The 24,363-nt window shown below is 51.2% G+C and overlaps 1 protein-coding gene across 1 annotated transcript in view; it reads right to left on the reverse strand.

Moving 5' to 3' along the window:
• Positions 1-22,980, reverse strand: part of KCNK3 (potassium channel, subfamily K, member 3) — a 63,240-nt gene extending 40,260 nt beyond the window's left edge. Inside the window, exon 1 of the mRNA XM_010002210.1 lies at positions 22,912-22,980. Within this exon, the coding sequence (XP_010000512.1) occupies positions 22,912-22,980 (69 nt within the window). The remainder of the gene's footprint in view (positions 1-22,911) is intronic.
• Between the last annotated feature and the right edge of the window lie 1,383 nt (positions 22,981-24,363).

Below are 24,363 nucleotides of genomic sequence, written 5' to 3' on the forward strand. Positions count from 1 at the left end.
TCCTGGCACGGAGAAGACAAGGGAGATTTGGGCTTTAAATCAGAGAAGCTGGCAGGATTGGGATGGTGATGGATGGGAGGTTTGAGGGGGGCAGGAGGGAGGCAGAGCTGATGAGTGCTCCAGGGACTGTGGTGGCCAAGCCAAGGTATCCTCAGCCAAACTGCTTCACAGCAGTGTCCCCATCTCCTCCATGGGGACCCAGGGATGGTGTCAGAGGCTCATCTGGAATGCAGAGTAGGTGGGTGCAAAGAGGCTGGCACCTCTGCCAGCCTGTCCTGCTGTCACCTCTGCAGCTGAGCAGGAGCTGGCAGGGCTGCAGGCAGAGACAACACCACAGTCCTGCCTGTCTCTGCTGAGACAATCCCTTGGGTTCCACTTCCCCTTTGCTGTGAGAGGCTTCTCACAGGGAGGAAGGAGGATATTCCTGCTGAGATGCCCCTGTCCACCCGACGTTACTGGTGGCAGTACCTGCTTTGTGCTGTCTCCTGTCCCCACCAGATATGGCACACAGGAGCTCACAGGAAGCCTGCCTGCTCATTGCCAACCCTCAGTGATGGACCATGACTCATCCAGATGAGAACCACACCAGGGATTGAGCTCAGGATGCTCAGCTCCAGCCTCCTGCAAGGGCATCTCCGGGCCTCATCCTGCCACCTTCACACCCTCCTCTGTATAGCCGAGGGCTGGCCAAGGCCAAAAGCTGCCACATCTCTGTGCAGGCAGAGAGCAGGAGCTGCTGGGGTGAGACTGGGAGGTTTCCTCCAGCAGCAGAAGGGGCTGCTGTCAGACCTGATCCCTGATGGGGTGGGGATGGACCAGTGGAATATTCAGAGCCTTGTGCAATTTGAGAACAGTTTGGTGCTGGATGTCGGGGATGGATCAGGACTGGGGATCTGAATCCTCATCTGAAGGGGGGTGAGGTGTGGGGAAGGAGCTGCTGCTGCATCATTAACACTGCCTAATTGGTGTTCTCCCAAGGCTCCAGGGAAAAGAAGGATGGTCCAGATCAACTTACCTACCAGGTCTGACTTAAAGAGGTTTCAGCTAGACTTAACTTATCAGGACTGACCTCAAGAGGCTTCAGGCAGCTGTGTTCCCCCTCCAGCCTTTCACTTTTCCTTCCAACATTTTTGCAGTAACATCTGTCAAGGGCAGTGCAGGTTCTCACCAGGGATTGCTTAGAGAAACCCACCTTAGATGGTACTCCCCTCACAACCCCTCTCCTCTTGCAGGAGACACGTAGACCATGGGTGGCCACCTGAGCCACTGGCTCGTTTTAGCTCTGCTGGGATGCCAGAGCTGTGTAAAGGAAGAACTAAGGGATATTTAGGGGGACACCACCCCAGGCAGGACTGGCTGCTGCTCTGTATGTCTGTGACTCACATCACAAGAATCTGCTCCACTTTGAGGGATCATCCTGTCCGGGTTACTTCACCAGCACAGAAGCAGCCCTGGGGCCCATTTGCAGGTCAGGACTGTGAAAACAAGCTTTGGTCTGTGCCAGAGAGGAGAAGGGATGGATGCACTGGCTGCCCTGGGATGCTGCCAGCTCCAAGCCTTGGCCGTGAGGGGCCCAGGCAGTGATGCTGGGCACCCTGGCTACAAGCAGGAGTAGCCACAACAGCCAAAATCCAGCTGAGAGTGGCCAGACCCCACCCCTGAATGAGCTGAGCCCTGCTCGGGCCACCAGGAGGACCTGGGAGGGAGGACAGGGATGTGCAGCCCTCTGGCTGCTGCGTGGCTCTGAACAACTGATTTTTTGCCCATTCCTTGAGAAATTTCCCCCCCAGGCAGCCCCCAAAGGGAGGGCTGGAGCGTGAGGGGGGTGCTCAAACCTTTTGTTTTTATCAGCAAAGCCATCCTGGTGCTGCACGCAGGGGCTTCTCCAGCTGCTGCCGCTTGTCTCGCAGGCTGCTGGGGACAAAGAGGGTCACGGCCACTGAAACGGGACCCCGGCGGCCGCTGTGTGTGTCCCTGACCGGGCTGAGCTGGCAGGATCCCTGCCTGGGAATAAACATCCCCGCAGGCAGCCCTGGCACGGGACACGGATGCTCCCACCCTGCCAGCCCCGGGTGTTTCACCCCGGGGGGGCTGCAGGGCTGGGGATTGTACTTCTGTGTCCTTCGGGAACAGGAGACAGGAAAGAGCTGTGTGTTGGACAAGGAGGAACCTGCCTTGCCATCCACCCCTGCGTGCAACCACCCTGCCTGGATCTTCATGAGCTTCCCAGGGCTTTCAAGACTGATTCCCAACTCTATAGGTTTGGGAACTTGCAGCTTGAAACTGTTCCCCCTTGTTCCATCACTCCCTGCCCTTTACAAAGTCCCTCCCCAGCTTTCCTGTAGCCCCTTCAGGTCCTGGAAGGAGCTCTGCGGTCTCCCTGGAGCCTTCTCTTCTCCAGGCTGAACAACCCCAACTCTCCCAGCCTGTCTCCAGAGCAGAGCTGCTCCAGCCCTTGGATCATCTCTGTGGCCTCCTCTGGACTCACTCCAACAGCTCCATGTCTTTCTTGTGTGGGAGACCCCAGCACTGGACCCAGCACTGCAAGGGGCCTCACCAGAGCAGAGCAGAAGGAGAGAATCAGTGCCCATGTCTATGGGCACCCCATCTTCTCCCTGTCCTCTCCTCTGGGTTGACCCCTTGGGCTGGTCTTTTTTGGGTTGAGATCTCTGGAAGATGCTTTCTCCATTCACTTTCCTTGCCACCTGTCCCTGCCTTCTTTGCTGCACAGGCAGCTCAGGGCAGCAGTGGAGTGTGTCACAGGTGTTCCAAACTCTGCTCCATGCTTAAAGAACCAGGCCAGGTTGGATGGGGCTTGAAGAAACATGGTTTAGTGGGAACTGTCCTTGCTCATGGCAGGGGGTTGGGACTGATGATCTTTAAGGTTCGTTCCTACCCAAACTACTCTGGGATTCTGTGAACAGGAGTTTTCTACATCAGAAATCAACTAAGGAAGACAGAGACTGTCATAAGCTTCCCATGGTTTGCCCATCATCCAGCTACTGCCATTAAGATGATGAGCAGGGAAGTGGCTGGCAGGCTGTCTATTTTTTATATAAATCAATATCTCAGTTACCCTTAGGATGCTGCCACCTCGGGTCTAGTCTGAAGGGCTGGAGGAGATTACCAGGAGAGCAGCTGGATGGCATTGCCAGGCTCTGAGGGTGGCTGAACCCTCTGGAATCCCACAGGAACACGATTTCCTGCTCCTCCCGAGGCTCCAGCACAGCTGACACTGGTTCTGGATGATAAATGAGGCTGCACAACCCTGCTAAACAGGGTCAATAAGATAATGCTCGGCCAGAGGGACCAGCGTGTGAGAGAGACATACAGACTTCAGCATGACAAGGATAAATGCCACTGCTTGCCACAGTCTTGTTAGGAAATAGGGATCATTTTCTAGCCCCGGCTCACAGAGAAAGAGTCTCAGGAAGAGGAAAAGGGAACATTTCTGCCTGGAAGGGTTGGGGGTGCTTGGGGGCAATGCCAGCCTGGGGAAGCTCACAGCTCTGAAGCTCATTTGCAGCAGTGGAACCGTGCAAGGAGCTGTTTGAATGAGGATCCAACGTTTCAGCCATTTTCTTTTGTTAATAAGGATGATAATATTTTATTTGAGGTACTTCTAAGGGCTAGAAGCAGAGTTCCAGGTATCCCATCTCCATCAAATAATACATGCTCCTCAGTCTTTTCCCTGGGCAGGGCAGTCCTGAGGCCAGTAAGAGCCTTTCAAACACAGTTTAAGCAGCAAAGACATTCAAAGCACAGGACGGGGTTGAATTTCTGAAAATGATCCAAGGGCTGGAGCAGCTCTGCTCTGGAGACAGGCTGAGAGTTGGGGTTATTCAGCCAGGAGAAGAGAAGGCTCTGGGGACATATTAAAGCACATTCCATTACCTGAATGAAGGCTGGGGAGGGACTTTTGTCAAGGGCAGGGAGTGATGGGATGAGGGGGAATGGTTTCAAGCTGCAAGAGGGGAAATTGAGATGAGATCTGAGGAAGAAATTCTTTGCTGTGAGAGTGGTGAGACCCTGGCCCAGGTTGTCCAGAGCAACTGTGGCTGCCCCATCCCTGGCAGTGTTGAAGGGCAGGTTGGATGGGTGTCCCAACCCATTGCAGGGGAGGTTGGAACTAGATGCTCTTTAAGGTTTGTTCTCACCCAAACAGTCTGAGATTCTTTGGGATGCTGCACCCTCTGTGGCCCCCATGGTACAAAGTTCCTACACCCCTCCCATACTCCTCTCTCCTTCCTGCAGGCCAGTTTAAGAACAATATCCCAAGCTTTTTTTCCCTCTGTCCAAGAGCCATCGGATAAAACCATGGAGAGAAACACAGGTGTGAGAAGCAGCCATGTTGGTCCTGTTTGGATCCAAGCATCTCTGGTACCAGGACTGGGTGCAGGGGCTGGGACTTAAATGTGTGACATCAATGCAAGGGCCAGAAGTGACTGGGGGTGTGTGAGCAGAGGCAGGTGTTTGATGGAAAGCAGAGATTGCTGCAGCAGGTCCCCAAAATGCAATTAGTGCTTTTAAACTGTCCAGCTCAGGGGGGTGGTGGCAGGTCCCATACATTGGCCAGGCCCTGAAGGGTGAGGTTCAGATAAACCCCGTGGATAATGTCACCATAGTGTCACTGGGTAAAGCTTTGCAAGGGCAAGGAAGGCTTTAGGTGGCAGCCCAGTGAGGTGGCCAAGTCAAAAACACTGACCCAGGCTACAGCTGGTTATGAGCTTCTCGGAGGTGGCAGGAGACAAATAAATCCCCTTTTTCTTGCAGGTTTGGGTGCTGGGGGAGTTTCTCCCTGATCCCACCCTCCTCCATCCTGCACATCCCTTTGCCACCTGTGGAAGGGAAATGGAAAAGGGATATGGGAACAGGAGGAGGACGAGGTCAACACGTTTGGATGAAAGAAAATTAAGGCATAAAATATTCCTTGGCTGTTTTACTCTTGACTTTCCACCCTGGGAGAAAGACTTTCCAAGCCCTTCATCTTTCTGTGATGAAACACATGGCAAAGACCATCAGTCCCTTTCTCCTTGGCTTTAACTGGCATCTGAGCTCAGTGTCAGGTTCTTGGCTGCTTTCATGAATGATGAGGAATTGATTTTTTTTATTATTTCTTTGAAGCAATCAAAGTAATTTTTAAAACCTTCTTTCCTCTCTCTCCTCTAAAGAATCCCATTTTCACTCTTGCAGAATCTAAATCCTTGGATATCCTTGCAAAGACAGTATTTTTGACATGGTTTGATCTGTTTGAGTGAATTTATTGTGTCACTGCTTCCTGTTTGGCTGCACAAGGAGAATAATTAACCCCCATGTTGCAGAAATCAGTCCAGGAAGGTAGAAAGAGCCATGAAAGCCAAAAGCCATTAGAAGAAGGAGGAATATAAGTATTCAAAGGCCAAGGTCAGCTGGATTTCGAGTGGCTGCTACAACATTAGCTCAGCCTCTCGGGTCTGGAGGGAAACCTTGTCTGCTGCTTTTGTTGGAGACCAGGGAAAAGGACTCAGATTCGCTCAACCTGTTGCTGCAGTTGGGACCACGCAAGTGCTGATGCTTCTGCCAGGCTGATCCCAGGAAAACTATCCCAAAATGGCTGAGTGGAGAACAGTGTTTGGCAGAAGGCAAGAGATGATGCTTGTTAACTTTGCTTCCCAACTGCTGAAGCCAAACCTCTTTGCTACAGCTCACTGTCCATCAGCATAGCCCAGGTATGGGCAACCATGACTAACACGGCCTGCCCAAGGCCAGGGGTCACCCAGGACAACCAGAGGGAGGAACATCCAACTCCTGTCTGCTCTAAGGCACTGAAGGCAATTGAGATCCAGAGCCTGGAGTCAATTCAACCTGAACATACATCTTCCCATAAGTAACCTGAAGAGTAGAAGATCCTGGGTTGGAGTAGATGCTCCAGGCTGTGAGGGCAAGTTGTACCAGGGGAGGTTTAGATTAGATATTGGGAACAATTTATTTCTGGAAAGGGTTGTCAGGGCCTGGCCCAGGCTGCCCAGGGCAGTGGTGGAGTCCCCATCCCTGGAGGGATTTCAAAGCCGTGTAGCTGTGGTGCTGAGGGACATGGTTTAGTGGTGGCCTTGGCAGTGCTGGGGTAATGGTTGGACTTGGGGATCTTAAAGATCTTTTCCAACCCAAATGATTTCATGATTCTATGATTCTGGCTGCCTTTGGGTTTAACCTTGGCTGCACCTTGGCATTCTTGCACACTAGGCAGTGTTGCCCACTTCTGCTGGATCTGCTCTGCCAAGTGGCCAGTGATGCAGCAAAGGGCAGGGCTGCTCTGCACACCAATCGATAAGAAGCTGTTTAACCCGTGTTGTGTGGAGGTAACAGCATTAGAGGGTCTGCTGGGAATTAGGGAAATAACAACTGGCTTTATTAAGGGGCTTAATTCAATTACAGAGGCAGGGTAGTTGAAGCTTCAGTCCTGAGCTCCACACCCACAGCTCCTGGAGCAGGATGCTCAGTGGTGGCAGTGAACAGGCAGATTAAACCAGCTTCAGTCTCCCTGGAAAACTGCAGCCCAGTGTCACGGAGCCTGCAGCCACCCTGGGCCTCAAGCACGTACATGCCATGCTGGAGTGGTGGGAGAATCCACAGGGATTGTGGCTGGTGGGGCTAGGAGAGGGCAGCCTGGCCCAACCTGGGATCAGCTCTTCATGTGTGCTCCTGGATAGACGAGTGGTACCCATGCTGGATGGAGTCTTGACCCCCTCCCAGTCCATCACAGAGTTTCTCTTGCCTGAGACTGTCTCTCCAGTGCTTAACCTCAACGTCCCATGTCATGTCACCTAAACTCACCATCCCCTGTCCCATCACCCAACCTCACCATCTTGTGCCACATCACTGACCCTCAACATTTCCATATCATGTCACCTACCCTCCACCTTCCCTTTTTCCCTTTGGACTGGATGATCCTAAAGGTCTTTTCCAACCAAAACATCTGATTCTGTGACAATCCTTGAGGTGCCCTCCAACCCGGTGATCTCTGATTCTGTGATTGATGAGGATGGCCTCAGCACAGCAGCCTTTGGGTGAGCTCCTGTGTTCTCTGCAGAGGTAACTGAGATGCAGGTTTCCATCAACATGGGAATCTGAAAAGCGTTAGGACATCCAAGCATGTGCAGCACTAGGGCACAGCTAAAATAAAGACACCCTGTGCCCAGTGCAGTGCCCAGTGAGGATGCTGGTGGCAGAGCCAAGACTCATATGAGATCTGAGGAAGAAACTCCTTGCTGTGAGGCTGGTGAGACCCTGGCCCAGGCTGCCCAGAGCAGCTGCGGCTGCCCCATCCCTGGCAGTGTCCAAGAACTGGCTGGACAAGGCTTGGAGCAACTTGGTGTAGTGGGAGGTGTCCCTGCCCATGGCAGGGGGGTTGGGAATAGGTGACCTTTAAGGTCTTTTCCCACCCAAACCATTCAGTGATTCTAAGTCCCACCTCAACACTGCCCTGCACAGAGCACTGGGGTCTGCGTCTCTCAGAGATCAAATAGCAATAAGGAGGCTGCTCTGTTTCCAGGACAGTGGGGAGAGGAGCTGAAGTGCTGGCCCTCAGCAGCACCAGCAGCTTAATGAACACTCCAGAAGGAGCAGGGAGGGACATCAGCTGAGGTCATGGAAATGAGTTTTGAGGTAGCAAGTGGATTAAGGGATCTGAACCAGATGAGTTCTGAAATCATCATCACGTGAAGCAAGAGATGTTGCACAACCTGGTTCTGCTGTGGACAAGGGAAACAAACAGATTTATCCCTGGGAAGACAGGAACCAAAGTATCTGTCAGGCAGCAAGAGGGGGTCATGTTTACACAACTTCAGCTGCACTGCTGGTGTCTCCTGCCACTGCTGAGCTCTCAAGAAACCCATTTTGGGTCACCTGAGCCATTCCCTACCTCCTCTGGTGAGGGAGGCAGCTCCAGCCACCCCCCAACACCCTTCCAGAGCCAAGGCATACAAGACTTGTGGATGTGACTCGAGACATTGTGGGGAGGCTAATGCCTCATCACAAATGCAAGATAAGCTGAAGGGGCATCCTCCTGCCCTGGGTACATCCTCCAAGCATGACCAGAAGCAGAAGCCTGTGAGAGGACACACATCCCTGGAGGGATTTCAAAGCCAAGTAGCTGTGGTGCTGAGGGACATGGTTTAGTGGTGGCCTTGGCAGTGCTGGGGTAATGGTTGGATTTTATGATCTTAGAGGTCTTTTGCAACTTAATTGTTTTATGATGGATCATTTCTCTGGTCAGTCACTCCTGGATGCTGGCAGCCAGAGGAAGGAGTCCCCAGACCAAGCATTGCACCTATGAGGCCCAGCCACAGAGGACCTGTCCTCCATGAATCAGTCCAGCTTTGTTTTAAAGGCATATACATTTTTTTACTTCTTCAACACCATTTAATGACAGACACAATATGTAGAAGGACTTGTTTGTGTTTGAAACCTGTTGTTTTCTCCCTGGGTTGAAAGTCCGACCACTCCAGATAACACTGGGATGTCCATCTGTCAGACTATTCATTGGGAGCAAAGTACTGACTTCAGGAAGTGAAAGGCAACTGCAAGAGATAATGGGGCCAAGATAGGAGCCCTCCCAATAATTGTGTGCTGCTCAGCACCAGGTGTGGTGCTGAGGGACATGGTTTAGTGGTGGCCTTGGCAGTGCTGGGGTAATGGTTGGATTTTATGATCTTAGAGGTCTTTTGCAACTTAATTGTTTTATGATGGATCATTTCTCTGGTCAGTCACTCCTGGATGCTGGCAGCCAGAGGAAGGAGTCCCCAGACCAAGCATTGCACCTATGAGGACCAGCCACAGAGGACCTGTCCTCCTTGAATCAGTCCAGCTTTGTTTTAAAGGCATATACATTTTTTTACTTCTTCAACACCATTTAATGACAGACACAATATGTAGAAGGACTTGTTTGTGTTTGAAACCTGTTGTTTTCTCCCTGGGTTGAAAGTCCGACCACTCCAGATAACACTGGGATGTCCATCTGTCAGACTATTCATTGGGAGCAAAGTACTGACTTCAGGAAGTGAAAGGCAACTGCAAGAGATAATGGGGCCAAGATAGGAGCCCTCCCAATAATTGTGTGCTGCTCAGCACCAGGGGTGGGGGTGTAAGCTTAAAAAATCCAAGCTCATCTCAGGTCTTCCTGCACTGTAAGTCATTCCTATATTTTAACTCAAGAGTTCTCCAAAGGGATTTCCCTCATGTCCTGAACATTTTTACTCTTTCAGGAAGAAAGGGCCTTCATCAGCCTGTGGTGCTGGGTGGTAAAAGAGTTCATCCAGCTTGTTTCACAGCTCCCATCAGATCATTTCACAGAGACTGTTCAAACCAGCTCTGCTCTGGAGACAGGCTGAGAGAGTTGGGGTTGTTCAGCCTGGAGAAGAGAAGGCTCTGGGGAGACCTTAGAGCACCTTCCAGGACCTGAAGGGGCTGCAGCAAAGCTGGGCAGGGACTTCTGACAAAGGCAGGGAGTGATGGGACAAGGGGGAACACTTTCAAGGTGCAAGCTCCCAAACCTATGGAGTTGGGTATCACAGGACCCTTGGGTATACAGCCCAATTGCTCCATCCTGTTCTTCATCAAAGGCCCACAAAGAGACAGAAACCTGAGCAGCCAAAGACACCATCACTTGCTGTGAGGTCAAATCCTAGAGCTGGAGCAGGGAAAGTTTTCAGGGTGTCTCAGATCTCAGGACCAAATGGCCAAACAAGCTGAACAGGTAATTCCTGCCTGGCAGGGCCAAGCTGGCCAAACAAAATGAACTCTGAAGCAAATATTTCTTCTGGTGAAGAAATATATGTCCCATTTCCTGTATTTTCCCTCTAGTTTTGTGTCTCTCCTGTGTGAGAAGCAGCAACTGTTTCTACCCTCTCTGTGCCAGGGCCTGAAGCCATGTCTTCATTCTGCTGCCTCCTGGAGCCCTGCTTGGACACAGAGAGGAGTTTAATTGTTTCTTCACTTAAACTGGATGAAAAAAATAACAGCCCTGCACAGCTTCATCCTCCTGAATGAAAACATCTCAGGAAAGCTGTGATCTGTTTCATTTTATTCTTTTACACTCCACAGTGGCTCCTACATCTGCCCAACAACAATTTAATTAGGAGAGACCTTGCTTCCTTTCACACATGGAGGAGCAAAGAAACAGAAGAGAACAGTTGTATGGAATTACCTCGTTCCAGCCTCTTTTCAGGTGGAAAAAAGCAAGAGGGTGTTTTTCTTGCCAGCTTGTGGAGAGATGAAGAGTGGGAACTCTCCCACAGTCTGGGAACTTCTGGGAACAGTGGATGCTTAGTTGTTCTCCTTGCTTCCAGACATTTGTCTTAGGCTTCTCTAGGGCCAGGCTTATGTGGGAGAAAGGACATTGCTCACCTCTTCCAGCCTCTGGGAATATTTCAGTCTTAAAGCTGCTGCTATCTCTACCAGTGACTCCCACATCAGTGCCTGGAGAGTAGCACCTGGGTCCTTGCTGCTGCTACCCTAGAGCCTACATGGCAGAGGGTGATTCTGCACTGCCAGGCTTGGGCTGGCACATCCAGACCACATCTCCACAGGGTGATCTGATGAGCCTTTTCCCATCATCCAGCTCTCCCTGACGTCGCCTTCTGCTGAGGACAGGCTGAGTCATGTTCCAAGCAGAGACAGAGTCTGTAAGTGCAGGGAGTTCTCGTGTGACCCAGCTCCTCTTAGCTTTAATCTCCGACACGACGTGAAATGGAGTCTCTAAGGACCAGTTTATTACATTTTCTTGGAAATTTCACTGCCCAAATGTGTTTGATGATTGAGAGAAAGCAGGCAAGATAAGCCAGGGCCAGAGAGCCCGGAGAGCGCCAACGTGTCCAAGTAACACACTAAAAGGGCAATAATTATCTCTCCAGTTCCCCAGAGAAATTAATTCCTCCAAGTATAGCACTTGCAATGTATTACTCAGGCCACTGGTGCTCTCCATGCATAGCCTTTCAGGAGGGCCAGAGCTGGCAGGAGCATCTTTCTGTCCTGTTATCCCGGCTGGAGTTGTGTCCCTTAGCAGAAGCTCTGTTATTTGAGCTGGGATGTCATAGAAACCCAGACTGGTTTGGGTGGGAAGTGACCTTAAAGACCATCTAGTCTCAACCCCCCTGCCATGGGCAGGGACACCTCCCACTAGACCAGGTTGCTCCAAGCCCCATCCAACCTGCCCTTCAACACTGCCAGGGATGGGGCAGCCACAGCTGCTCTGGGCAACCTGGGCCAGGGTCTCACCACCCTCACAGCAAAAAACATAAATAAGAATGAGATGCCCGTGGCTATCAGAAGGCTTTTGGGTGTATCTGCACCTTAGTCTGGACTTTGTGGCTGAGCCCAGAGATATTCAGCTGTCCAAACCCAAAGTGAGATGGATTGTTCCCTGGATCAGGCCTCCTGGGGCTGCAACATGAGCCAGACAACAAAAACACATGCAGGTGCCAGGACACAGTTTGGGACCTGCAAATGGAGAAGATTTTTGCCCAGCTAGAGGTCCCACAGAGGGAGGGTGTTTTCAGGCAAGTGCTGATAGCATTTCTCCTGTCTTTTCCAAGCATTTTCTGGAAATGAGTCAACACACAGTCCAGCCCACCCATCAGTCTGTCCTCCAACTGCCCCAGGAGGAAACGGATGTGGTAGGGTGAAGTCTGTTTAGATTTGCTGAAAGCAAATCTGCTTCCTGCCTTGCTCACTGTTTATGATGAGAGGGGACAGGGAAGAGATAAGATGCACCTGGACTAGGAGCCAGAGACATGCGGGACAGCTTGTGCCTCTGGGAAGCCTTTGGATTGGGAGTGCTTTGCTTCTGGTGAGTAAGGATGCTCCACACCCCAGGTACGACCCAGTGAAACATCTTTTCAGGAAGAAAATCCAGGTCACAGCATCCACCCTCCCTTCTGGTTTTCCCTAACCAAGAGACAGAGGGTTAACACAGTTTTTCAAGCCCACCAACAGCCTACCAAACCTGTGGCTGGATTGACTTGGGAATGCCACCCTTGTCCCAGACAAATTTCACTCCATTCCCTCTCACTAGCCTCTTGCAAGAGTCCCAAAAGCCCAGGGAGGTGGCAGGCACAAGACAAGAACTATCAGAGTCTGTGTCTCCTGATGAAAAAGAGGCAACAGGTAACCATGGTAACATCCAGCAGGGAAACCATGGAGACCAAACTAGTGGTGTGGGGCAACAGGTTCTTCTGGGAAGGACATACAAAGGTGTTGAGTGTCCCAGCCACGAATAAAGGCCCCTGGAGTGAGAAGGGGTGAAGTGGCTGTACTTTCTCCCAGGATGATGGAGAGCAGAGTCCTGGGCCTGAGCAAGCTGCCAGCCTGCTGGGAAAAGCAGAAGGGTAGATGCTGGAGGAGATAACCCAGCACCAAGAAGCTCTGAAGCACCTCAGGGGGTCAGAAACAACAGGGTCTAAGGCTAGAATGTTTGGAGATGCTGGGACCTCAAAGCGAGCAGGGATGCCAGCCCCTCAGTGTGTCAAAGGAGGGTGGATGCAGGGTCAGGGAGGATGGTCTCACCCCAGGGCTCAGTGCTGGGCTCTGTGAGCTCACAGAGCTGGAGTGCAGGCAGCAGGTGAGAGCAGGACAACAGCAGAGGCACTTGAGGATGCTGCCATCCTGGTGGCACTGTCCCCACAGGGTGAATGACCCATTGCATGGGACTCTTCTGCAGATGAGGTTCTGGTGGCACATGGCTCTGCAAAGTTCCAAGTATCAAATGTGGCAGCAGAATGACACAGATGCTGCCAGCCCCTTCCTAAAGAGGTTGTCCAGAGAAGTTGTGGCTGCCCCATCCCTGGAAATGTTCAAGGCCAGGTTGGATGGGGCTTGGAGCAACCTGGTCTAGTGGGAGCTGTCCCTGCCCATGGTTAGGACTGGATGATTTTTATAGTCCCTTCCAGTCCAAACCAGTCTGGAATCCCATTATTATCCCAAAAGGATCAAGCAAGACTTTTCTTCTTGTACCCTCAGTGACAGTATCCTCAGTGCAGGGTTCAAAGGCATTTTGTGTCCATCCCCAGCCCTGTGTGTCATGAGGCTTCTCAGTGGGTAAATGCTCCAACTTCTCCATTTCCCATGGGCAGAGCTTCTTATTTCAAGAAAAAGCCCGTTCATCTCCCACAGATCCCAACAGTCCCAGTTCAATGAGGTTGTTTTATCCAGCCCAGTGATGGCTGGGATGGATGTTTCCTTTTAATTCCACCTTGTGCAGCTGCTCATACAGATTCCTATTTAGAATAAGTGAGATCTGTGGCCCCTGTTGATTAGTTAAAAGAAGCAGGCATGAAAGAAACAAATGGTTTATTTTACTCATATCTAATCCACCCAGCTCCAAAGCTGTAATTGAAAGGAAGATGCTAACAAGAGGGATGCTGAACAGAGCAGGGTAAATAAGGGATAATCTGCTTTAGTGATTGAGCTGAGAAGTTAAAACTTCACATTATTCTGCGAACAGGGGAATTCATTAAGCTGGAGTACATGCAGTATCCTCTGGTTTGGATTTTCTTCTGCCTCCCAGAGGGGTATGCTGGCTGCCAAAGACGGAAAAAAAAAAGAGGAGAAAAAAGGATTTTATTGGAGTATTGGAGTTTTAGGGATTATAGCGTCCAGTTTTGGAGCCCCCAACACAAGAAGGACATGGAGCTGTTGGAGCGAGTCCAGTGGAGGCCACAAAGATGATCCAAGGGCTGGAGCAGCTCTGCTCTGGAGACAGGCTGGGAGAGTTGGGGTTGTTCAGTCTGGAGAAAAGAAGGGTCCAGGGAGACCTTAGAGCACCTTCCAGTACCTGGAAGGGCTACAGGAAAGCTGAGGAGGGACTTTTGACAAGGGCAGGGAGATGGGATGAGGAGGAACAGTTTCAAGATGCAAGAGGGGAGATTGAGATGAGATCTGAGGAAGAAATCCTTTGCTGTGAGGGTGGTGAGACCCTGGCCCAGGTTGCCCAGAGCAGCTGTGGCTGCCCCATCCCTGGCAGTGTTGAAGGGCAGGTTGGATGGGGCTTGGAGCCACCTGGTCTGGTGGGAGGTGTCCCTGCCCATGGCAGGGGATTGGGACTATTTGAACATTGAGGTATTTTCCAACCCAAACCAGTCTGAGACTCGTTGATTCTATTGTGTTACTCCAGGAGTAATACATGCAGTTGAGGAACCAGCCACAGTTCTTCAAGACCCAGCAGTATCTGGGGACAAGGGCAGGGAGCTACATATAAAATTTATTCCCCTCTCTGGCCCTATGTCCAGCTGGAGACATTGCACCAGTTGCCCAGCTCTTGGGAAAGAGCAGCACATCTACCATGGTGGTCTTGGAGGAGCTGAAAGATCCCTGGATACCACCAAACTCTGCCTGAGCAATGCATCAGGTCACGCAAGGTGACACTAGTGGCAGCAGCAGTCCAGGAGCAAGTGAGCACAGCTTGCTCCAGACACCTCCCACCTGGGAGAACATCTGTCCTGCCAGCAGAGTGGCACGCAAGGGCCTAGAAGCATGATCTGAGAGTCATTTTTAGCTTCCCACCCAGGGTCTGAGGTTTAATACATTTCCTCCTGACCACAGAGAGGAGCAGCTTCAATGCCAACAGCTGAGTGAGCCCAGAAATTGCAGGTATCTGCTACCAACCTGTCTGCCACGTTGCATCTGAGGGGGGTGAGCTGTGCAGAGGCTGCAGCCATATCTCCCTGTTGGCTTTTATAATTTCTTTTAAATTTTTCCTTTGTCATTTCCCTTCCTAATCATTTTGCAGGCTTGTGGGATTAAATGCCTGGTTGGAAAATTCCCGTTATGCCTCTCTCATGTCCCTGAAATAGACAACAGGATGCCCAGGGTCTCTCTGCACTGAGAATAATGTTTAGATTTTCTGAAACAGACAGTCTGTGCTTGTCAGGATTTTAGAAAGGCTGCTATTTCAAGAAAAAGCCCGTTCATCTCCCACAGATCCCAACAGTCCCAGTTCAATGAGGTTGTTTTATCCAGCCCAGTGATGGCTGGGATGGATGTTTCCTTTTAATTCCACCTTGTGCAGCTGCTCATACAGATTCCTATTTAGAATAAGTGAGATCTGTGGCCCCTGTTGATTAGTTAAAAGAAGCAGGCATGAAAGAAACAAATGGTTTATTTTACTCATATCTAATCCACCCAGCTCCAAAGCTGTAATTGAAAGGAAGATGCTAACAAGAGGGATGCTGAACAGAGCAGGGTAAATAAGGGATAATCTGCTTTAGTGATTGAGCTGAGAAGTTAAAACTTCACATTATTCTGCGAACAGGGGAATTCATTAAGCTGGAGTACATGCAGTATCCTCTGGTTTGGATTTTCTTCTGCCTCCCAGAGGGGTATGCTGGCTGCCAAAGACGGAAAAAAAAAAGAGGAGAAAAAAGGATTTTATTGGAGTATTGGAGTTTTAGGGATTATAGCGTCCAGTTTTGGAGCCCCCAACACAAGAAGGACATGGAGCTGTTGGAGCGAGTCCAGTGGAGGCCACAAAGATGATCCAAGGGCTGGAGCAGCTCTGCTCTGGAGACAGGCTGGGAGAGTTGGGGTTGTTCAGTCTGGAGAAAAGAAGGGTCCAGGGAGACCTTAGAGCACCTTCCAGTACCTGGAAGGGCTACAGGAAAGCTGAGGAGGGACTTTTGACAAGGGCAGGGAGATGGGATGAGGAGGAACAGTTTCAAGATGCAAGAGGGGAGATTGAGATGAGATCTGAGGAAGAAATCCTTTGCTGTGAGGGTGGTGAGACCCTGGCCCAGGTTGCCCAGAGCAGCTGTGGCTGCCCCATCCCTGGCAGTGTTGAAGGGCAGGTTGGATGGGGCTTGGAGCCACCTGGTCTGGTGGGAGGTGTCCCTGCCCATGGCAGGGGATTGGGACTATTTGAACATTGAGGTATTTTCCAACCCAAACCAGTCTGAGACTCGTTGATTCTATTGTGTTACTCCAGGAGTAATACATGCAGTTGAGGAACCAGCCACAGTTCTTCAAGACCCAGCAGTATCTGGGGACAAGGGCAGGGAGCTACATATAAAATTTATTCCCCTCTCTGGCCCTATGTCCAGCTGGAGACATTGCACCAGTTGCCCAGCTCTTGGGAAAGAGCAGCACATCTACCATGGTGGTCTTGGAGGAGCTGAAAGATCCCTGGATACCACCAAACTCTGCCTGAGCAATGCATCAGGTCACGCAAGGTGACACTAGTGGCAGCAGCAGTCCAGGAGCAAGTGAGCACAGCTTGCTCCAGACACCTCCCACCTGGGAGAACATCTGTCCTGCCAGCAGAGTGGCACGCAAGGGCCTAGAAGCATGATCTGAGAGTCATTTTTAGCTTCTCACCCAGGGTCTGAGGTTTAATACATTTCCTCCTGACCACAGAGAGGAGCAGCTTCAATGCCAACAGCTGAGTGAGCCCAGAAATTGCAGGTATCTGCTACCAACCTGTCTGCCACGTTGCATCTGAGGGGGGTGAGCTGTGCAGAGGCTGCAGCCATATCTCCCTGTTGGCTTTTATAATTTCTTTTAAATTTTTCCTTTGTCATTTCCCTTCCTAATCATTTTGCAGGCTTGTGGGATTAAATGCCTGGTTGGAAAATTCCCGTTATGCCTCTCTCATGTCCCTGAAATAGACAACAGGATGCCCAGGGTCTCTCTGCACTGAGAATAATGTTTAGATTTTCTGAAACAGACAGTCTGTGCTTGTCAGGATTTTAGAAAGGCTGCTTGCTGCCTTGGCTGCCCAGTGTGCAGGAATCGGCACATTCCTACAGCAAAGCTGATGAAGGGCTCCCAGCCCCACGCTGCTCAGCATTCCCCTCCACACATCCACAGCCAACCTCAAATCCTTCCTGAGAGCTTCTGCCTCCACTTTGGTGATGGATGGGGAAGAACAGATGAGCCAGACACTGACTCAGGGTGGTGGTGGGTCCTTTGGGGACAATTAAGCAGCACAAGGTTCAAGGCAGATGAAATAGCAACAAGTTGTTGTTTTTTCCTCTTTGCCCCTTGCAGCATCCCCGTCCCCCCGAGGCTGCTGGTGTGATGGGGGTATGGGCAGGGCATGGATGGGGGCTTGGGCATCACCTCTGTGCCTGCCAGGGTTTTTATCTGCAAGGGATAATGATGACCCAAAGTTAAGGGCTGCCAGAACATCTCCAGTCTGTAAAGCGCTTCCTGCAGCACTTTGACCCATTAAAATTAAGGCAAGGGAGAAAACTTGAAAAGGTTGGCTCAGGTAATCCTTAGGATCCTTTCCAACCTGGTATGCTTGGTATTCAACCTCCAGGGTTAGGGAAAGTGGCTGGAAAGTACCCAGCGGAAAAGGACCTGTAAGTCTTGGTTGACAGCAGCTGAACATGAGCCCAGGTGTGCCCGGGTGGCCAAGAAGGCCACCAGCATCCTGGCTTGTGTCAGCATTAGTGTGGCCAGCAGGACCAGGGCAGGGATCGACCCCCTCTGCTCAGCACTGGTGAGGCTGCACCTCAAATCCTGGGGTCAGTTTGGGACCCCGAAGATCATCTCAAAGGTCTTATCCAACCAAAATTATTCTGTGGTTCTCTGATTCTTGAAAACTTGTCACAGCTATAATGACCTCTCCTGGGGGACAGTGACTGGTGCTGGATGCTCTTCAATCAAGTGTCAAAAACAGCTTGAAGGAGCTGGATACCACAGCTGGATAAACCAAAGATGAAGGTAAGAATACACTCAGAACTTTCTGGGACAGCACTTCCAAGGGTACTGGGCTACTCCTGGTCCCAGGGGTTCAGATGAAACCTTTGCATGCACTTAGTAAAACTCCCTAAAGGCTTTCAAGGATGAATCATGGACAGGGCTCTGCAGGGGTCATCTCAGGAGCTGCCTCTCCAGATCCCCATCAGGGCTTGGACCACCCTGGGTGCCTGTGGACAGCACGGGGTGGAGGAAAGTGTTAGGATCTGCTACCCAGCCTGGTGCAATGCTCTTGGCACCCATGGCTTGTGCTCAGCTCTCAGCTTCTTCTCTTCTCCTCACCACCTGTTCTCAGACATCTGCTGGGGCCTGGCCTTGCCACAACATTCTAGTCCCAGCCACCCTTGATCACTGGGCAGGGCACAAACCCTTCAGGTATCATTATATGAGCACTGTAAGCAATTTCCAGGGCTGAAGGTTACACAGAACTTCCAGAGAGGTGGATGCTTGATGTGCATGATGTTGGTCCTAAAGAACTTACCTGACTGTTCTCCTAAAGACATCTTTTGGACTTCCATGCAAGAACTCTTTTGATGAAAAATCCCCTTCCTGACTGCAGCAACTAGGGAGGAGACCAGAAGTTGGGTTTCTGCAGCCACCACAATGTAGCTCCTTGGTACGCAGGGAAGCTGCAGAGGAGGCAAAGCTGCTGTGTCCCAGCCATGGCAAGGATGTCCCACAGTTACGTCCATGAGGAGCTGGGAATTGCCACTGAACTCATGAGAAGGGTTGTCCTCTCCCAAAGCACCCTATGGGTTGACTTGACCACCCCTAACCTCCCCTTCATGCAGTTTCCTCAAACATCTGCAGAACCCAGAAAGGATTGACTGAGATTTTCTCTTCTTTTGACTCAAAAATAGACAAATTAATAATGCCAAAGACTCAGCTCTTTCCACATTTTCTTGGTAGTTTTTGCAGCTCTGGGAAAGCTGTGAAGCAGTGAAAGGGGCTGTCAAAGCTGTTTCTTAAAGACAAAAACTGAGAAGACCACCCTCTTGTTTCAGAAGTGCTCCTGGACTTGCCTTTCCTTCCCCCCTGCCAGCTCCAGTCATCCTGGTTAGATCTTGACCTTGCATTTGCAGCTGTCGTTTGCTTTTCAGGCTCCCCACCCCAGGGCAACTCTGTTCTTTCCATCCAAGCTTCCTTCAGGCCCCCCAGACAACTCCTGTGATGGACAAGCAGCTGTGCTGGAGCTGCCTGCCCAAAAACCAGGCAGTGTCTGAGCTCCCTGAATTGCTCCTTGTTGCTTGGCCTCAGGGATGGTTTGCACCTGGTGTCCCCTGCAGCCAAAGTGCAGGTCACCCAGTGATGAGCAGGGAGAAAGGAGGTGATGTAGCTGGGAGGAAGGAAAAAAAGTCAGAGGATGGGAATAAGACAGAATCATAAAATCATTAAGGTTTGAAAAAACTTTCAAGATCATCAAGTCCAACCATCAGCCCTACACCCTTGTGACCATTAAACCATCTCCTGAAGCACCACATCCACCCATTTTTTGAACATTTCCAAGGATGGTGTCTCCACCACCTTTCTGGGCAGCCTGTTCCAATGCCTCACCACTCTCCCTGTGAATCATTTTTTCCTCATATCCAATATGAACCTCCTTAGAGCAACTTGACCCCATTTCCTCTTGTCCTTTCACTAGTCACCAGGGAGAAGAGGCCAACACCCCCCTCTACTACAACCTCGTTTCAAGTAGTTCTAGAGAGCAATGAGGTTGCCTCTCAGCCTCCTCTTCTCCAGGCTGAACAGCCCCAGCTCCCTCAGCCTCTCCTCATAAGTTCTGTTCTTCAGAACTGCTGGAGCAACCCATGTTCTTTGATGTCTTTTATCACTCAAATCCAAAGTTCCATCCATGTCCTGGGCTGCATCCCCAGCAGTGGGACCAGCAGGGCCAGGGAGGGGATTGTGCCCCTCTGCTCTGCTCTGGTGAGACCCCCTGCAGTGCTGGGTCCAGTGCTGGGGTCCCCAACACAAGAAGCACATGGAGCTGTTGGAGCGAGTCCAGAGGAGGCAACAGAGATGATCCCAGGGCTGGAGCAGCTCTGCTCTGGAGACAGGCTGAGAGAGTTGGGGTTGTTCAGCCTGGAGAAGAGAAGGCTCCAGAGAGACCTTAGAGCACCTTCCAGTGCCTGAAGGGGCTCCAGGAAAGCTGGGAAGGGAGTTTTGACAAGGGCAGGGAGTGATGGGATGAGGGGGAATGGTTTCAAGCTGCAAGAGGGGAGACTGAGATGAGATCTGAGGAAGAAATTCTTTGCTGTGAGGGTGGTGAGACCCTGGCCCAGGTTGCCCAGAGCAGCTGTGGCTGCCCCATCCCTGGCAGTGTTGAAGGGCAGGTTGGATGGGGCTTGGAGCCACCTGGTCTGGTGGGAGGTGTCCCTGCCCATGGCAGAGTGCAAAGACTAGGTGATTTTTAAGGTCCCTTCCCACCCAAACCAGTCTGTGATTCCATGACTCTGTGGCCCCAAAGTGTGTCCAAAGCTGCTCCTGTACCTAGAGGGCCATGCAAGCTATATCCATAAAATTGTGCCACTCTGACTCTCAAATAATTACATGTCCCTGTTAGGGAAGAGGCTTCTCCTTTCCTGGGGTGCTGTAGCATCAAGGACGTATTAATGAACATCCTCATGTGATTATTTCCCCCCACAGGACAGATGGCATGGGCAGGGGGGGTGGAAGACAGATGTTCCCTGACAGCCCACAGCAAGACATGAAGGTTCCCAGACAAAGCCCCAGCCCCAGCAAGCAACTGGGAGATACTGGAAAAGAGGGTGCCTGTGCCCAGACCCTGGCAGTGGCCTGGGACAGCTGGGAATGAGCCCATCCTGGAGCCCAAGAAGTCCCAACAAAAGTCTAGGAATTGCCACCCCCCATTTCTAGTGCCACAACTGCATAATTAATTACAGGGATTACAGTGATTAGAGGAAAGCAGGGCACATGCAAGAGGGAAGAAATGTGCTTCACTTAATACCCCCGTTTCACCTAATACCATAAATTTGCTTTCAGAGGCACGAGAGGAGCATCTGGGGACACTTGCTTCAGGGGGAAGATCCTCACACAGGTGTTTCTCCATCCCTCACCCCACTCCAGCCACAGGTGGAAGCAAACTGCTCCCAGGTGTCTCCATCATGCTCGTCTGAGGACCATCCAAGGATTTTGTGGAGTCCCTGCCTTTGTTTTCAGTGCTGATGGTTCATTTCTGGGATATTTATGGTCTTAAAAAAAAAATACATATTGTTTCTCTTGGAAGGTAAAAAATGAGCAACCTTTCCTATAATCAGAGAGAGTCTCTAGCTGGGACCCATCCAGGTTTCCTCTTGACGTCATGAGCATCCATCACCTGTCTGGGACTTAAAACACATGAAATCATGCAAGTGCAAATATCCCTGCAAGAAACACTCTTGTCTGTCCCAAGGAACAGAAAAAAAAAAAAAAAAAGGAGAAAATCTGAGTTGTGCTTACAGAATCAGACAGTTGCTCCAGAGGATTTAATTAAAATCCAGGAACTAAATATATTTAGATACACTGTCAGTCTGAATTACACCAAGTGTGTTTGACTTCCACATGTTTAATTAAAGTTCTTTGCATGACGGGCTGCACAAATCTCCCAGCTCAACTTTACAAGCTCCTGGAACAAGTGTTTTAAGAGCAAAGAGCTCTCAGAGGCATTAAGAGAAAACTGAAAAAAAAACGGGAGGAGAGCTGTGTGCTGGTGAACATCTGGGGTGTAGGACAAAGTGGGGTGTTCTGGGGAGGTTTTTTGCTTTTTACATATTGATTGAGATCAGTTCTGTGGGATCCTGCTCCAGGCAGGGCTGCTTTGATGGAAGATCAGAGCAGGTTTGGAGGAGACACCCCATTTCCCCATCCTTCCCCACCATCCTATGGACATTTGGGGAAGATGCCCCATTCCTACCTCCCTCCCCACCATCCTAAAGAGGTTTGGGGGAGATACCCCATTCCCATGCCCCCAAGAGGTGCTCCACGTGACACCCAGCTGTGCTCTTCCAGCTGCGGTGCCTCTGCCCCTTCACCCCAGCACCCTGATGAAATTGTTTATTCAGGGCTGCGACCTGATACACTTGATTTAAAACTTGGTTTTCCCACCGGCTGGGGGCAAAACCAAACTCAGCGATGCCAAAACCTCCTGGGACTGGTGCCAAGCATGTCCCTCCCCTCCCAGCCACCCATCCCACACACGGTGTCACTGCAGTCACTGCCTGCCAGCCCGTGCTAATTAGCCCGTGTTTTAACCTCTCTCTCTGTTGTTTTTGCCTTCGCCACTTGACATTTGTAGCTCTGTAAACACGCAGAGACGGGGCAGACTTGATGCTTTTTTCCACTCAGCGGCAGCGCTGAGATCACCTCGGTGAGCAGCGGCACCTCAGGCAGGGCCCTGCCTCCCCCAGACCTGCATCCCACACGGGCAGGAGCATCCCCAGCCCTGCTGCCTATGGGGGATTCATAGTCACCAAATGGTTTGGGTTGGAAGTGACCTTAAAGACCATCTAGTTCCCACCTCTTGAGACCTCAGAGCACCTTCCAGGACCTGAAGGGGCTCCAGGAAAGCTGGGAAGGGAGTTTTGACAAGGGCAGGGAGTGATGGGACAAGGGGGAACAGTTTCAAGATGCAAGAGGGGAGACTGAGATGAGATCTGAGGAAGAAATTCTTTGCTGTGAGGGTGGTGAGACCCTGGCCCAGGTTGCCCAGAGCAGCTGTGGCTGCCCCATCCCTGGCAGTGTTGAAGGGCAGGTTGGATGGGGCTTGGAGCAACCTGGTCTGGTGGGAGGTGTCCCATGACAGAGGGTTGGGACTAGATTGTTTTTTAAGTCTTTTCCCACCCAAACCGGTCTGAGATTCTATTCTGTGCATCCCATGGTCCCTTCCAAGCCAGATCAGCCTGGGATTCTATGCTGTGCATCCCCACTGCTTTGCACCCATTCAAGAGGCCCCTGTCTCGAGGGGTTTCTCCTGCACCTGCAGAAGACCCCTTCCTCCAGACAGGGTTTCAGGTTGCTGGCTCTTACAAGGTTTCCCTCTTCCCCAGCAGGTATCTCCCCCTTGGTAAACAAAACCATTCCCTCCAGGCAAGAGTCTCTTCCCTGTTTCTTATTCATTCCTCCAGCATCTCCGGGGCACAGCAGGGGTCGGCCAAGCTCTGCCACGGATCATCTCAAACCAACCCTTGGCATTTCGGGAGGGTTATAAAAACGCTCCAGCAAACCTTTCACCAGGGCTGCCTCCACAGTCATTACCCGCTGACGAGGCAATAAAGAAGACACGGCCGTGCATGTTCTCACCGTGGCAGGACAGAGGGTTCCAGCAGGCAGTTCCCGCTTCCCTGCCTCGATTATTCCTGCAGATAAACCCGGCCCCGAGCACAGCAGCTCTGTCAGGGAGCAGCTCTGATTCGCCTTCCTGCAAGGGGGTTTTGCACAGAGCTGGGAGCAAGGGACAGAGAGGGGATGTTCTACTTTTCTGTTTTTCCTTTTGGGAGTCGGAAAACAAGCACATTGATATTCCAGATCATCTGTTTTATGCAAATAATCCGACAGCTCTGCCTGATGCCGGGCATGTTTTGTGCTGCTGGCTGGATGAATGGGCAATAAAACACATCTCCAGTCCTCAACGAGCTCCGAGCCAAACACAGGAAGGTGGGGAAAAGCTGAAGGCACCGTCTCGGGGAGCAGGGAAAGATTAAACAAGTTGTCAAAGCTGGTAAAGAGCATCAGATCAATCCCATAAACATCCATCTGCTCACTTCCAGAGCCAGAAAAACACAGCAGGAACTGGGACTGGGAGGGTGGGTGCCCACCCAGGTTAACCTTTAGCTGGTTAAACTGTGCCAGTAGCTTTGCCAGCCAGTGCTTGGGCTAATGGTGAGGGGGGACCCCAAATTCGGGAGGGGTCTGAGGTGGGATCTGGGAGCCACTGAGATGGGGAAGTGACAGAAGAGGCCGTTTTCCAGGGGCACAAGAGGAAGAGGAGCAGAGGGCTGGCTGGGAGAGGTGCTGGGTCTGGACAGAATCAGCCTGTATTTGCAAAACGCTGAGCCTGACTTAATTTACAGGGACACGCCGGAGGGTGGAAGGAGGGAGGTAAACAAGTGTGTCATTTCTCCCAGACATCTCTGCTGCGGTGGAACACGGAATCACAGGGTGCTTTGAGGGGGAAAGGACCTTTAAAGTCCATCCAGTCTGATTCCCCTGAAGTAAGCAGGAACATCTTCAGCTAGATCATGTTGCTCAGAGCCCCTGTTCAATCTGACCTGAAATGGTTCCTGGGATTGGGCACCTACCACCCCCCTGGACAACCTGTGATCAAAGGGATGAAGAGAATTAAGGGGTTTCCTTCCCTTTCTCCTCTTGCTTTCTCCTCATTTTCCCCAATCCCTGCTAGTATTCAGTATATACTCAGATTTTCCAGCTCAGTTTGACTGGCAGTAGAGGCTGTGAAAGCCGTGAGGATGAGCTGGGGTTTTCCTGTGGCTTCAGAGCTGGTGGGAAGCCAGCAGATAAAGTGAGCAGGGGTGGGCACAGGTCCTCTTTCCAGCTGGTCTGCAGCTCTGTCCCCAACAGCACTCAGAAGTGACATGTAAAAATGGCATCAGTGGGTTGGGACAATCCAACGCAGCC

Source organism: Chaetura pelagica, unplaced genomic scaffold (assembly GCF_000747805.2).
Source record: "Chaetura pelagica isolate M959 unplaced genomic scaffold, ChaPel_1.0 scaffold107, whole genome shotgun sequence".
Taxonomy (NCBI): Eukaryota; Metazoa; Chordata; class Aves; order Apodiformes; family Apodidae; genus Chaetura; species Chaetura pelagica.